This window comes from Megalobrama amblycephala, linkage group LG20 (genome assembly GCF_018812025.1).
Source record: "Megalobrama amblycephala isolate DHTTF-2021 linkage group LG20, ASM1881202v1, whole genome shotgun sequence".
NCBI classification, from domain to species: domain Eukaryota; kingdom Metazoa; phylum Chordata; class Actinopteri; order Cypriniformes; family Xenocyprididae; genus Megalobrama; species Megalobrama amblycephala.
Window position 1 is genome coordinate 7,336,365 of NC_063063.1, and position 14,077 is coordinate 7,350,441.

At 39.3% G+C, this 14,077-nt stretch overlaps 1 protein-coding gene across 1 annotated transcript in view; it reads right to left on the reverse strand.

The window, feature by feature from the left end:
- Nucleotides 1–14,077, reverse strand: part of jmjd1cb (jumonji domain containing 1Cb) — a 161,012-nt gene that overhangs the window by 8,041 nt on the left and 138,894 nt on the right. The window contains 14 exon segments of the mRNA XM_048169845.1: nucleotides 1,930–2,052; nucleotides 2,523–2,631; nucleotides 2,633–2,654; nucleotides 2,820–2,878; nucleotides 2,880–2,911; nucleotides 2,994–3,162; nucleotides 6,109–6,387; nucleotides 7,501–7,700; nucleotides 8,478–8,691; nucleotides 10,343–10,470; nucleotides 10,585–10,674; nucleotides 12,026–12,178; nucleotides 12,388–12,602; nucleotides 13,794–13,995. Coding sequence (XP_048025802.1) covers nucleotides 1,930–2,052; nucleotides 2,523–2,631; nucleotides 2,633–2,654; nucleotides 2,820–2,878; nucleotides 2,880–2,911; nucleotides 2,994–3,162; nucleotides 6,109–6,387; nucleotides 7,501–7,700; nucleotides 8,478–8,691; nucleotides 10,343–10,470; nucleotides 10,585–10,674; nucleotides 12,026–12,178; nucleotides 12,388–12,602; nucleotides 13,794–13,995 — 1,995 coding nt within the window.

The following is a 14,077-nucleotide window of genomic DNA, read 5'->3' on the forward strand; positions in this document are numbered from 1 at the left end:
CTGTTGTGCAACGAATCCTCCGCCATGGTCTTGTCAGTCATCTCTTCTTTCTCTCATCACGTGATCAGTGAACTGTGATTCCTGCTGCACTGTGTGCGACTCTGCAGCTCGTGCTGGATGAGCAGAGCAGACATTTACAACAGTTTAAACTGAAGCAAATGGTTTTTACTTCTATAAAAAAACTAAATGACAGTGGAGTTGGTGCTGCGGTGGGCACCATAATGTAATGTAAACGTAGCGGTGGCATATTTTATGCTAATTTTACCCTCGCGCTCCGTCATGGCGACATCGCGAGACAGCTTTTCACCTCGACGTGAAATCTTGTCACATTTTAATATCGCGAGATCTCGTGACACGAGATCTCATCACATCCCTACTGGATATATTACGCCTTTTCCACCAAGGCAGTTTGAGTGCTGGTTCGGAGCCAGAGCCTAGTTTCAAATCAGTTCTTTGTGTTTCGACACCCAGAGCACCAGCTCCGAACCAGGAAAAGTGGTTCGTAAGTAGCACCAAAACATTGCTGGGCTAGAAGTAAGAACCGCTTGCGTCAGGGCCTGGGGGCGGGGTTACCGTGACCAACAAGAAACTTGTGACCGCCATTTTTGAAATAGCAGCTAATCGAACTAATAGCAGCTCGATTGTAATATCCGTCTATATACAAATTACGGCGAGCCGTGTTTGGATGCCGACGTAGGTTCGTAAAGCCATGAGCATCAACAGTAGTGAAACATCCGCGATTGTTGATAGAAGGCTTGTTCGAGATGCACCGGAGCAGCGCGGACCGATTCGGCGGGTGACATCGGAGTGCCGCGGATCCACGGGAGCGTTTGTAGAGCATACGACTCCTTGTGCTTTTGGATCATTCTCGCGGTGCTTTGATGTCATGCGCCGATCGCTCTGTGGGAAACCGATGCATCTCGAACAACTTGGTGTAATTGTGTTTGGCGCATAGGTTTGGCGCTGCAGCGCTAGCTTTGCTGTGAAATATGAGACATAATTGACGTAAGACCTGGCTCTGTGCTGGCTCTCTAGCCCGTGGAAAGGCAAACCGGTTCTTAAAAGGCTCGTCAGTGGAACCAACTCTGAACTGGCACTAGCACTAGCTCTGAACTAGCACCCGGTTCGTGCTTGTGGAAAGGGGGTATATGAGGTAGCCAAATTTTAAAAGTGGGACTTCTATATCTGGATGAAAGTCATGAAATTATCAAAATCTCCATAGGCATATTTATGATGAACATCTTTTTTTTATAGTTTTGCCAAGTTTTAAAATATCTTATAAATATAAAAGTATATAAATATAAAAAGCAAATATTTTTAAAATAATCCTTATCCTAAATGCTTATCCAGTAAATCAAGAACAACTGGAATAGTCATGGGGCTTTCGAACATTGTTATGTACATCAGGGGGCCTTGGAGTCAAAAAGGTTGAGAACCACTGACCTATCGTGCTTCAGATGTAACATCATGCCCTGAATAGTTCAAATATTTTTTTTTTTTTTTAGAAAACTGTCTACTGTAGTGGAAACCCCTCAGAGAATTAACTGTACATGATTAGAGAGAGCGCAGATGATGTCATGTAAAACTACAAAATGGTTTTTAGTTGATACCATATTAATATGGTCCTGTTAATGTGAATTGGATTGAGTTTTTACAGATTTATTCCTATGAGTGCAGAGTAAAGCTCTTTGCAATTCTGCTATGGCCATGTACAGGCAGGGAAAACTCATTCCAGATGCATCTCTCACATTTCATTGTTTCCAGGGTGGAAACCATGTTCTGTGTGGTTTTTCCCTCTGAGCTCAGGGGTTTATGGAACAATTCAGCTCCAGCAGAGGCTTTTCCTCCACCATATCTTTCTCTAACACGGCTGACCAAGTTAACAGACAGGCTGTTGACAGTTGTGTGGCGAGCTGGTCTCAGGCTTACCCGTTTTGGAAAGGACACCATTCCCTTTAGCCACTCCAACATAAACCAGCACGCTGACGATGTCAGACACCTCCATGTGCAGGCTAGCTGTGCCAAAGTCCTGCTCCTGAGATGCCGCCACACCTGTGACATGGATCATACATCATTCAAGTTCAGTGTTTCATTTATTTTTTTATTTTTATTTTTTTTTATAAATCGCTCCATATGGGTAAATCCCAATTAAATTAAGTATTAAATAAGGCAATACAACAAATACTACCATGATATACAAATACTATGTAAATAGTACAATATTTTTGCATTACAGTAATGACAGATTTTTTTTTTATGTCACAATTTGGAGGAAAATTATCTTAATTGTCCTGAAAACAATGTAGCAATTCAAACAAATCAATCTAAATGGTCCTAAAATAGGCCACTTTTTTCTTTTGGGTTGAAATATGACAGGTTTGATGAGATCTTTCCAGGAATTTCATATAATTTTTTAATTCAATTATTTATTTTTCCACAGTAAAACAATGCAGTAGCAAGCCACTAATAAAACTAAAAATCTGCCTGTGAGTGTGTGAGAGAGACAGAGGGACCTGCAGTACCGTAAGCGCAACAGAGGCGTGGACCCAGGTCTGGCCGCACAAAAAAGGAGGGCAGATGGGAGGCCAGGTTGAGGTTTCCCTCGGGGTCTGAATACTCAGGCATGGGGAGGATTCTTCATGAGATCATCATACCTACACAAAGAAACAAAGCACATGCTAAAACAAGACTAAAACAGGGCTATATTTCTGATCAGAACGTACAAATAAAGTCATGAAACAGCATTCACAACCCCTAACCCAATTTTTAAATGGCTACTTAGCAAATTTACTTGTTGTATTCCTAAATTAATGAAGTACCTGGAGGGCATCAAAGCCATAAACTCCTCGCCTGAAGGCCAGTCTTTCAGTCGATACACCTACGGATTCTCCATCTTTAGACTTAGGACGCTCTGTAGAGAGAGTGTGATCAGCATAAATAGAAACAGACCAATTAATTAGATAATCACTTATTTGTCTACTTCAGGCACTCACTCGTGAGATCTTCAAACCCGTCCCAGAATTCTTTGACTCCTGAGTTGGACATTACTCCATCCTTGCAGTTCAAGAGGTCTCCCTGGTGGTCAGCAAACTCTTGGTTGAAGGATTCTGCCTTCCACAAGCTGGCGTTGAGCTTTTTGTGCACCCCAGAGACCAGCACAGGCTGCAAAAACAGCACACAGGAAATGGCCTTTTAATGACAGCTGAGATCACAACCACTACCAAGACTTACTTTTTGAACAGTGGAAAAAAATATGAAGTCTGGTTAAAAAAGACATTGCAAGATGGATTACTCTAAAGGCTAAAGGGTACTATTTACATGTGTTGAAAAGGCTTAATCGGTGAGGTTATTATAAATTGAGTGCCAAACTAAGCGTCTGCAAAATTGCAGAGCTCAGTAATAAGCATGGCACACTCGCCTGAGGTCAGTGAGTGTTTCGGGCGAGTCGATGGATCAGTCACCCCTTTGGGTGAGCTTTGTGTTGCATAAATCTGAATTTACATTATAGCGGCTTACTTTCCATCTTTTATTTTTTTGTCTATTTACAAATATTCTTTTTGTAAAAAGATTTTTGTGATGAAAAAAAAAAGTTTTATTGGTTAAAAAAAAAATGTGATCAATCATTTTTGGTAAAGTAAGTAAAAACTGAAACTGCTGGCCTGACTTTGCCAGCTGAAAAACCATTTAATATTTGTTTTTTCTCAAAAAAGTCCTGAAAATGATAAAAACAGACAACAGATCAGCCTAAAAACATCCACACGCAAGGCTATGTAGTGCATACCCTCAAAAGTGTGTGTACTACATAAATAGCTAAACATACACAGACAAAGAATCTCATACAAATCTAGGGTAACATAAAACTTTTCATGTCGTCTCTTGTCTTGGATTTGTCCACGGAGATCACTGCTATGTATTATAGAACTGCCTTCTCTGGGATGGATATTTGCGATACTGTCTTAGAATTTGACCATTTCAGAAATTTAAAAAAGAAGCGAAAACAGTGTCTAACCTTTGAAACAGGCTTTGCATTGGGAACCTTAAAATGCTGCCTACATAGGCAGCTTACTAGGTTTTCCAAGAAAGCCTATGTGTTTGGAGACCCACATTTCATAATGTCAGTTTACTTCCTGCAGAGCTGTTAAGTCATGGTCCACTGAGCAGAAGTCAATAAATGTCATCTTGGAAAAGGTAGTGCAGCTCAAACCCAGAGGGACAGAGATAGAGGCTGTGTTCAAAATCGGCCTATATTCCCTTATCTAGTTTACTATACAGCCATGTGAAGTGGTGTACGAAACCATAGTGGACATTATTAATGTGTATTCATTCAATCCCATAATGCACCGCAATAATGTATGTACAGCCAATGCACATGCAACGGCCAGATGGAAAATAATGTCCATGCACTGTAAGTGTTGTGCCCAAAAAATTCCCACATCTCGCCATAAGATGGCATCCATTGCCCTTTTGGCACAAAAAGTGTCTGAGTTCTCTTTTCCATGTTTTCATTCACACCTTCAAGTGGACTAAATTAGTGGAGTAATGAGTATAGGGGCTGATTTTGGATGCAGCCAGAGACTCTCCTCTGTTTCTGAATAAACGCAAAGACTAGAGAAAGAGACCTCAAGATTTCAGCCTCACACCTCTTCTGTATCCTTCTGTCCATTAGTAAAAATAAGATTTCATTGTCAAGGACCTATATACTCACTTGAAATGTTCTGCATTAGAGCAGCACACATGAAGAGGTGCTACATCTTATGAAAGCATCAAAGCACTTAACATCTATAACTGCCTATGTGAAGTACACGCAGAATAAATGGACTAATGTATGGTGCCGTTCTCTCTGGACACACACTGCACATGTAATTCAGACTGAGACAACTACTGTCTGCTGAGGTCAAGAGACAATAGCCGGTGGTAGCACAGACTGCGTTAACCAAAATTTTGCATCATTTACCAAATTTTGCATAAATACTGACATTACATTTTTTTCTTATAAAGATGGCAATAATAATATAGTACTGTAAAACAAAAATTGCGTATATAATATAATAATAATTTTACCAAACAAGAGTAAAATTACTGTTTCTTTGATTTCAAATGTTAACTTCTGTTTTGGCAAAAACTTCCGCAGGAAGATCTTAAAACGTGTCTATAACAGACTTCGCATGTATTACGTTTTCAAATGCACAGCATTTGCAGGATGAAGTTTATTTGGAGAAGCAAAACAAGCTGCTTTGAGACACTAAAAACACTGGATCATGAGCTGCTCGCTTGTAAAAGAACATAGTGCCACGATTCACTCTGAAACATGCAGCGTGTAAGACTATATATTTATATAATTAAATTGCAACTTTTGCGATTTGATAATCAAACCAACTGACAAGTAAAGGTGTGAAAATTGGTGAAAATTTGCGACCGAAATCCAGTCAAGAGTTTTGTGTGAGGGTGAAAATTTCACCGCACTGACCAACAGAAAGCTCTTAGGCTTGAAAGTGATTTCTGTGTGGAGTCTTTTTTTTCATGCAAAATGTCTCTAATGTGACCGCACCTTAACACCAGTTTCATATACTTCGCCAGTGCCAATTTATATTTGATTCTTGGCGAGTGTTAATTTTGGACCCTGGCCAAGAAGCTGAATGTCTCCCACACACAGCCACTAGATGGCGCCACTAGCTCATGCAGTGCTGTTCGGAAGCGATCCATACATTGAAATAAATGCATTTGAAAATGCAACATTTTACAATTTTTTTAGTAATTGTTTAAAGTCATTTCGTCAATCATGCGGGTCATACTCTTCAGGTCACAAAATACAGAAATTTGCTTAAATACGATAATCAAGGAAACAAAATCAAGTATCGATGGATAATGATTATTTGTAACACTGAGCAGTACACAAGATTATTAAGATTATCCTGACAGCAAGAATATCAGTGGAAATTCTGGAATTTTTGGAAGGCTCCAAGAGGAGTGACCCAAAACACTACATGAGAATTGGGATTTGTTTGCCGTTTTGCCAATTTTTTTTTGACAGTTTGAAAAGAACCATGGCTCCGAGCAGAACAGAACGTAATGTAAGAATCAGTTTTTTTGTGGGCTTGTTTCACAGACCTGTCCTTGTCTCCAGCACTCCCTGAAGAGTTTCCAGTTGTTGCTGTTGCGGTGGTCTTTGAGCCAGAGCAGCCTGCGTTCGTAGAGCCAGCAGTGTGGGATGTCAGCATATAGTTTGGGCGGTTCTTCCACTGCTTTCTTTCTCTCAGTTTTGGGCTCCTCCAGAGGCTCGTGCTTCAGGTTCAGCTTGGTGCCACGGCCTGCTGGGATCTTGTTCTCCACCACAGAGGCGATGATGTCATCCAGGATGTTGGGCATGCTGCGACCACTCTTGACAATCTGTGAAAGACAACAAATGAATCCGTAAGCTATTTTAGGACAATGAATATTTTTTCCAGACTATATACAGTATGACAGCATAGCCATATTTTTTAGGTAATATGCCAAGTGATAATGAATAAATAATTTCTATGATGTTCTTCACATTAGCATTGTATATTTATATTGTTTAGGGCTTCAACTAATGATTATTTTGATAATCGATTAGTTTATTAGATTATTTCTTTGATTAATTGTTTAATCAGATGAAAAGTAGTTTGACAAAACACACTATTCCATATCTTGTCCTCCAAACAAACGTGGCAACTGAATGCTATGAAAACATACTACATTTATATTCAATTACATGCAGTTATCCCTTTACAGTTACCGCTCTCATAAAATCCTTGAATTAAATTAAACCTAAAATTTTTGCACTGGATTTTAAATGTCTCCCTCTATTATGCATCCCATCTGTTTGATGCACATGTGCGCGCCGGCGCTCATTCAGTAAAGTTTGAAGTTTAACGCAGACTGTCAGGACAAGCCTTCTTGCAAAATGGAATTACTTGCTTGAATTTGTAACACTTACAGATAAAGATATAACTGTAAAATGAAAGTTTTGTGCTGAGGAAACATATCACACATTAAACAGCACACGCATCTGTCAAAGCGCCTGACAGGACAAGCCATGTCAAACATTACGTTAATGCATTCTCTTGAAGCTTAAAAATAAAATATTCTCATGTTTTGGGCAGCTTGAATCACGTACCTATCCTGCAGCAACTCGCTGTGTTTTCGACGCTATTTTAGATGCATTTTGTCCATAGAAATGCGTTATTCAGTGCTGTCATTAGTGACTAATCGATAATGACATTCACTGTTGACGATTTTCATGATCAATTATTATCAAATTTATCGATTATTTGTTGCAGCCCTACATTCTTTATTATTAGTATATTTCATGTGAATGTAATGTCTAATAAGCTCATTTTAATCCTAAACCTTTAGATCAAAAGCTTTTTTAAAGTCAAGCTTGTGCATACTTTTGATTGGTTGTGTATATGTTGCCATATCTGTATGGTAGTACAGTCTCTCTGTTTGAGTGTGATCAGTAGATGTTGGTTTTCTGACCTGTGAGGCAGTGGAGTACACAGGAGCGAATGCGATGCCAGCATCAGTGGAGCCCAGGCGCAGCTTGCCTGCGGTGGTGGTGAGGAGGTCTCGTAGGGTTGATCCCTGCTCCAGGGATGATGCTTTACTGTGCAGAGACTCCAAAGCATCTGACTGATCCTTCTCCTCCTTTATCTTCCCTACAAGTGACTCCTTATTTTCTGCAGGAGAGAAGCACAGGTGCACTGATGTTTAAACCTCTGGTGTCAATCTCTTTTGATATGAAAGTCAAAAGCAAAAGAAACAGTAAAACATTTCCATAATATTTAGTTTGAAATGATGTAGTGGGACTTTTAATTAAGATTTAAAGTCGCAATGAACCGGAAGTAGCAAAAACCCATAACCGTTTGTATTAAATTTACCACTTCAAATGCCTCAAATCATACTGCTGGTTGAAAAGGGATCTGAGACATAACTAGAGAAGGGCTCTTTTGCAAGTACCAAGAAGAATATACTGCTCAAAAAACTTTAGCAAAGCATCAATATGCCATATAACCTATATTATTATATTTAAAGAGCTGACATGAAATGCAAAAAATGTAGACTTATCAAAAAGTGTAACTTGAGCACAGCTGCTAAATGAAGAAACTTCTATATGCTGCACTGGGCAACAAAATGAACTGAACGAGTGCCAGTGACCACAGAGCTGATGGTCTTTTAAGTGCAGTTCATTTGGAGAGAGCAGTGTGTTCGGCATGTGAGAGCAGCTGAAGAACTGGATAAACATGTGGTTAGGTGAGCTCTTTAGACTGTGGGAGCTCACAACTGAGAAGGCCTGTAACGTACACCACTAAATGTGAGGATTGTGGAATGTTGGCGGCCTGTCAAGCACGCACATGCCTGCAGAGAAAGGAAAAACACGGGGCAGCTGGCAGACCTCCGGCCCCTGGCTACCAATAACTTCAACCGTACCTGAAGTTTTATTGTTCTGTACCCACCCTTCTTTTCCTCACGGGACTTCTGCTCGGCCAGATCGGCCAGGAAGTGCAGAGGCGATTGGGACTCGGGCGGGGTGAACTTGCTGTCGGTGCTGGTGTCGCTGGCGGGACTGCTCCCTCCATTGGCCTCCACCTTCAGAGAGGAGTTCTGCTGGCCGCCCTCAGGCTTACACAGAGAGATTTTGTTGCTGTGATTGAGCACGTTCTGTAACACCTGTGAAAAGAAAGAGCATGTCAGAGACTGCTCAGCGGTTTGAGGAGAGTGAGGGGAAATACTGTGGACTTTTAGTGGTTGAAAGATGAAGCAGGACTCAATTCAACATTCCAAAGCAGAACAGAATGTGAAAATCTGTGCATGATTGAGAGAGTGTGAGAGTTTGTGTTTACACTGAGAGCACGCACACTTTCATGAGCTATAGTCAAGGCTGATGCTGTATTTCATTTCATGTGAATGGAAATGTGGCTGAGGGGGTTTGTTCAATGGGATGTACTGTCTTAAGGCCTGAAATCACATCTGACTGTTTTGTCAAAACGTATTAACGTTTTGCTGTCTGAACAATCACCAGTGCAAACTATTGAACAGAATTGAGTTGATTTACAGTTGTCCAGGTCACTGCTGAAGTGGCAAACATTCAATGCTGTCACATGGTATTCATTACTTTTCAGGATGAACCAATCATGTGATTACTGGATTTAGCATTTGATTGAATCATCATTTTACAGAAATTGCTGGGGCAGATTTCCATTTGTATGTCTGATACCATTACTTGAAATTAACAGATTTAAATGATTATACTAGTGATGCAAGTAATAACGTGTCAATATTTGGTCCTTTTGAGATTATACTGCAAAAAAGGAGTTTTGTCTTTGTCCAGTACAAATATCTAAATATTCTAAAATAAAGATATATTTACTTGAGATGCAAAATGACACATTAAGTCTTGTTTTCTGAAAAAAAAAATTAAAGTTAAAGTTAAAAAACAGAGATAAATATCTGCCATTGGTGTTCAAAAAATAAACTTGTTTTCCCTTTGAATTAAGTATATTTTTCTTACCCTAAGTAAGAAAAACTTTTACAGGTAAATGTCTTGATTTAAGGCAAGACACCCCAGAAAAAAAATTAACTAATAGATAGCATGATACTTCCCTAGTTGATTACAACAATTGTTGTATTACAAGTTTTCTGAAATGTTGTCTTTAAATATGCAAATGATATGAAATGAATAACTACACACTCATTTGCATATATTTCACAAACAGAAATCAGGAACACTGGATAAAGCTAGGTTCGAAATTCTTGTTTCATTTTGTTGACATATTAGAGTTAAAGGTTTTCTGGAAGGGATTCTGGATATCTCTTTTATCACTCAATAAATCAGAAAATACTGTCAATAGCCAGAAAGAATTTTGAGAAATAAAATGTCTAAAATATAAGTAGGAATAAAACTGTAAAGTGTGATGTATGTAAGTGCTACTGAAGTGGAGATTTCTGGCTCAGCGCAGGAGAAAAAACTCATTTTGAGAAAATGGCCTTTAAAGATAAGCAAGTCTGAAACAACATATTATGAAAAGCCAAAAAACCCCAAAACTGTTGCATGTAAACTGAAATTTTTTTGCCTGTATAGTGTCTTACTTTATGAATGTTTAGATATTTGTAATGGAAAACAAGACAAAAATATAAAGATTAAGTAGGAAATTTTTTTTCAAAGTTTACTGACATCAGATGTTCAACATATAGTACCACAACCATACATCCCTCACAGCCTTGTTTGCATTTGTGTAAAATTAAAAAAAAAATAATAATAAAATAAATAAAAAAAAAATCATCTACCCTGACTAAGGCCTGGCCACTGACACACACATACCTGGGAGACACCATTGGTGGATGGCAGTTTGTTGAAGAGGGTGTTTTGCTTCCCAGTACACGAGCAGTGTGATTTAATGCTGTACTTCTCCCTGAGCATGTGCATAGCGTTCACCAAGTCCGTTAGAACTAAAACAGACAAAACAAACAAGTCAAAAGAAGCACACTTTCTCTATTTCCAGCCAAAGGTGTAACTACAAGCAATTTGGAATCACGCCAGAGTGAAATCGTCTCTTTCTGTACCTGTTCCTGGAATGATCTGTGTTGGCATCAGGTGCTTGTGATCATGAGGCTGTCCCTTGACACACTTCAACCAGGCGTACAGCTCTTTATCTGCGGAATAAGAAAAGGTGGATTACTCACAGAGGCTGAAAGCAACATCACGCACAGAGAAGGGTGCTGTCACTGGCCCATTTTCCCATAGAGGAGCCATGGTGTTTATGCTTCAAAGTAAATAAGGAGCTCTGAGCCTTGTAGGAAAAGATGCACAGATGTGATTCAGCAGAAATGACACCTCAAAGCAGGAGGGTTTTTTTATGCCCTGCGGCAGAATTCAAGCCTGGAGAAGACAGGAAGATCTGCAGCAGGAATGGGGGACTTAAATGAGGCGAACAAAGACGAGGAAGAGACAGCGGCACATCTCAAACCCCTGAGACAACCGAACTAGACAGTCCTAGAACAACTGCCACATCCTAAAGCACACAAACACACACACATAAACGCTGCCATTCAAACCAAACCAAAAACTACACACCAGCAGTCATGTGTTATTATTTCTATGATGTCTTTATTACTTCTATTACTTGCATTTAATTTTTTTTTTTTTTTTACGTTTATTTAAATAAAAAATGAACACACACAGTGTTTGCTTTTGTCAAATAATTCTTAAAGGGGTGGTTAAATGCGATTTCACTTTTTTAACTTTAGTTAGTGTGTAATGTTGCTGCTTGAGCATAAACAGTATCTGCAAAGTTACAGCGCTGAAAGCTCAATGCAAACAGAGATATTGTCTTTTAAAGTTAAATGACTACAAACACGACCGGTTTTGGACTACAACGGGTTGGTGGACATCATAAACCCTGCAAACACACCCGGGAGGGAGCAGCTTCATAGAAGCAGGAAGTCAAACGAGCCGTTCATATGACAGTGGAAACAGAGGTGTAGAATAAAGGTAAAATATATGACAAATACAGCGTTTTCAAAAAAACGAAGCATTAAGACATGTTAAACTGTGCCCCAAAAACACAATCAAGCCTAGAAAAAAAACACTGAACCACCCCTTTAAAATATAAAAGTATATTAATCATTTAACAAAATGCAATTAGAACATTTTTGTCTTTCATCAAATCATTAAAAAAATTATAAAATATTTAAAAAAAAAAAAGTTTTTTTATATTGGCATAAGAGCTTCACATTTAACAACACCCACTTATGAGAGAAAGAACACCAAAATCTGACAGCTACAAGTTACTACAAGTTAAAATAAATAAATAAATAAATAAATAAACAAACAAACAAACAAACAAACCAGAAGAATTAACCACAGAGCTTTTTTTGCCCCCAAATTTGAAATATCTGGGCATTTTTCCAGTCCAGATAGGGTTTTTAAGCCTTCTGCATATCAACAGCAGGAGTGTACAAGCACAGTCAGTGTTCAAAGGTGAATATGAAAATGACGACTGACCTTTGGAGCTCTTCCTCTCCTTGGCTTTGTAACAGTCCAAACACACCACAAATCCACATTTTTGGCAGACCCAGTGAATGTTAAACAATGTGGCTTCACATGCGTCGCAGCTCTCTCTCACTCCGCGCACCGCTCTCTTCCAAGCAATCTTGGCTGCAGAGCAAAGCAAACAGGAGAGGGATGAAGCGGACATTCACTGAGCTCACCCACTTTTTCTTTTTCCTTTCACACTATTTTTTTGACTGACAGTCTGCTGTAAATATAATGGTACACTGATAACAATGTTTTAGGAGGTCATGTATGACAGAAAATTTTAATTTTTTCGATACCGTTAAACAAATAGGAAAGGCTCTATTGCGCACCATCTTTCTTTATCCATGTAGTTGCTGTATTCTCAGTCACAACCAGCTGACAGAATTTATCTCCAATGTAGCTGAGGATGTATTTGGAGGTCTCCAGGTCCAGGCTGTTTTCTTCACAACCGTCAGGAGCCCAGAGACTGAGCGCCTCTTCATCATATTGATCAGGAGAGGAGAAGCCATCAATCCGGATCACTCCATTCTTACTGTATGAGAGACTGGAAATGAGGAGGAGAAAGAGAATGTGCAATTAGAGTTAATTTCCTTCCCTAAGAGCAATTCTGTAACAACATAATGAGAAAACTGTTGACACAAGACACAGTAGAAAAAACACAAGTACTTAATACTAGCACATTCTGTGAGATGACATCACATTAGTTTCATAGAACAACAACCAAGATTAGGATTTCCTTTGCTCTCTCGCACAAAACTGGATGCGTGCTCTCAAATATACAGTGCTCTCCTATGAACTGCCTCTCCTCTCACTCAGATATTGCGCGTGCGTGCTCAAACGGTGTCCTGCGCGATCAAACTGTGTCCTGCAAACATCCATGCGCCCCATTTCAAGCCATTTCTAAGATATGGACTACATTTTGATTAATATTATTAAATATTATAAAAATTATAAATATTCTAAAATTATAAAATTGTAAAGAAATTAAATATCCATCTTTGTCGAAAGAATTCCATGTGCAGTTCACTCTTAGCCACTAAGATTCCACGTTGCATTTTCATGGATCAGTCGTCTCTTCTGATTGGTTGATAACTTTTGACAGCGTTTAATCCAGAAGCAAATTAATTTCTAGTGCAAGAACACGGAGAGATTCGCGAGCGCACAGGACACAGTTTGAGCACACAGGACACCGTTTGAGCGCGCACGCCCAATATCTGAGCGAGAGGAGAGGCAGTTCATAAGAGAGCACTGTATATTTGAGGCCGCGCGTCCGTTTTGTGCGAGAGCAAAGGAAATCCGCGCGCGAGCGGACAGATTTGCGCTCAAGCATTACATTGATGTGCTCTCGCATCACAATAATACGCTCTTGACATTTGACAGTAAAATAACGCCATATAGATACAGTTTAACTAGGTTCAATTCAAATGACAGCTCAAGGAAATGTTTCCTTTTTGTTAGACAAGTAGAGATTAAATTATTTTAAGACCATGCAATTCACATTTTGCAAAAAGCCATTTCGTAATTTCTAAAACCTAGAAACAACCATATTCTGTTTTTCTTGCCATGTTCTGTACTTTGAATTTTTTTTTTATATTGTCTATTTCTAATATACTACAGTTTTCAAATATTTCTGCGGCAGCAACACCCCTCCCTATTCACTACACTACACAAACTTACTATGTAGCTTGATGAGTGCACAGCATGTGTGGTATGAAGTTCCTCACTTTATACTCACCGGCGGAAGTGGTAGAAGCGGCAGAAGACAGGTGAGTGGGCAGGCTCTTCTCCTTTCTTGGTGCGGACGGAGCGGCACTCCCTGCACTTCTGTAAATTGGGTCCAATTTCAGAACACGAGTCATCCTGCAGGAATGACTCGCCCGTCTGCTTTAGCTTCTTTACTTTCCTCCAGTCCTTCAGTACGGATCGGGGAATGCCATCTATTTCCACAGATTACACATCATAGATTCCATTACTTTATCCATTAAATAATGTACTGCATAAAAACTCCACATTTATTAA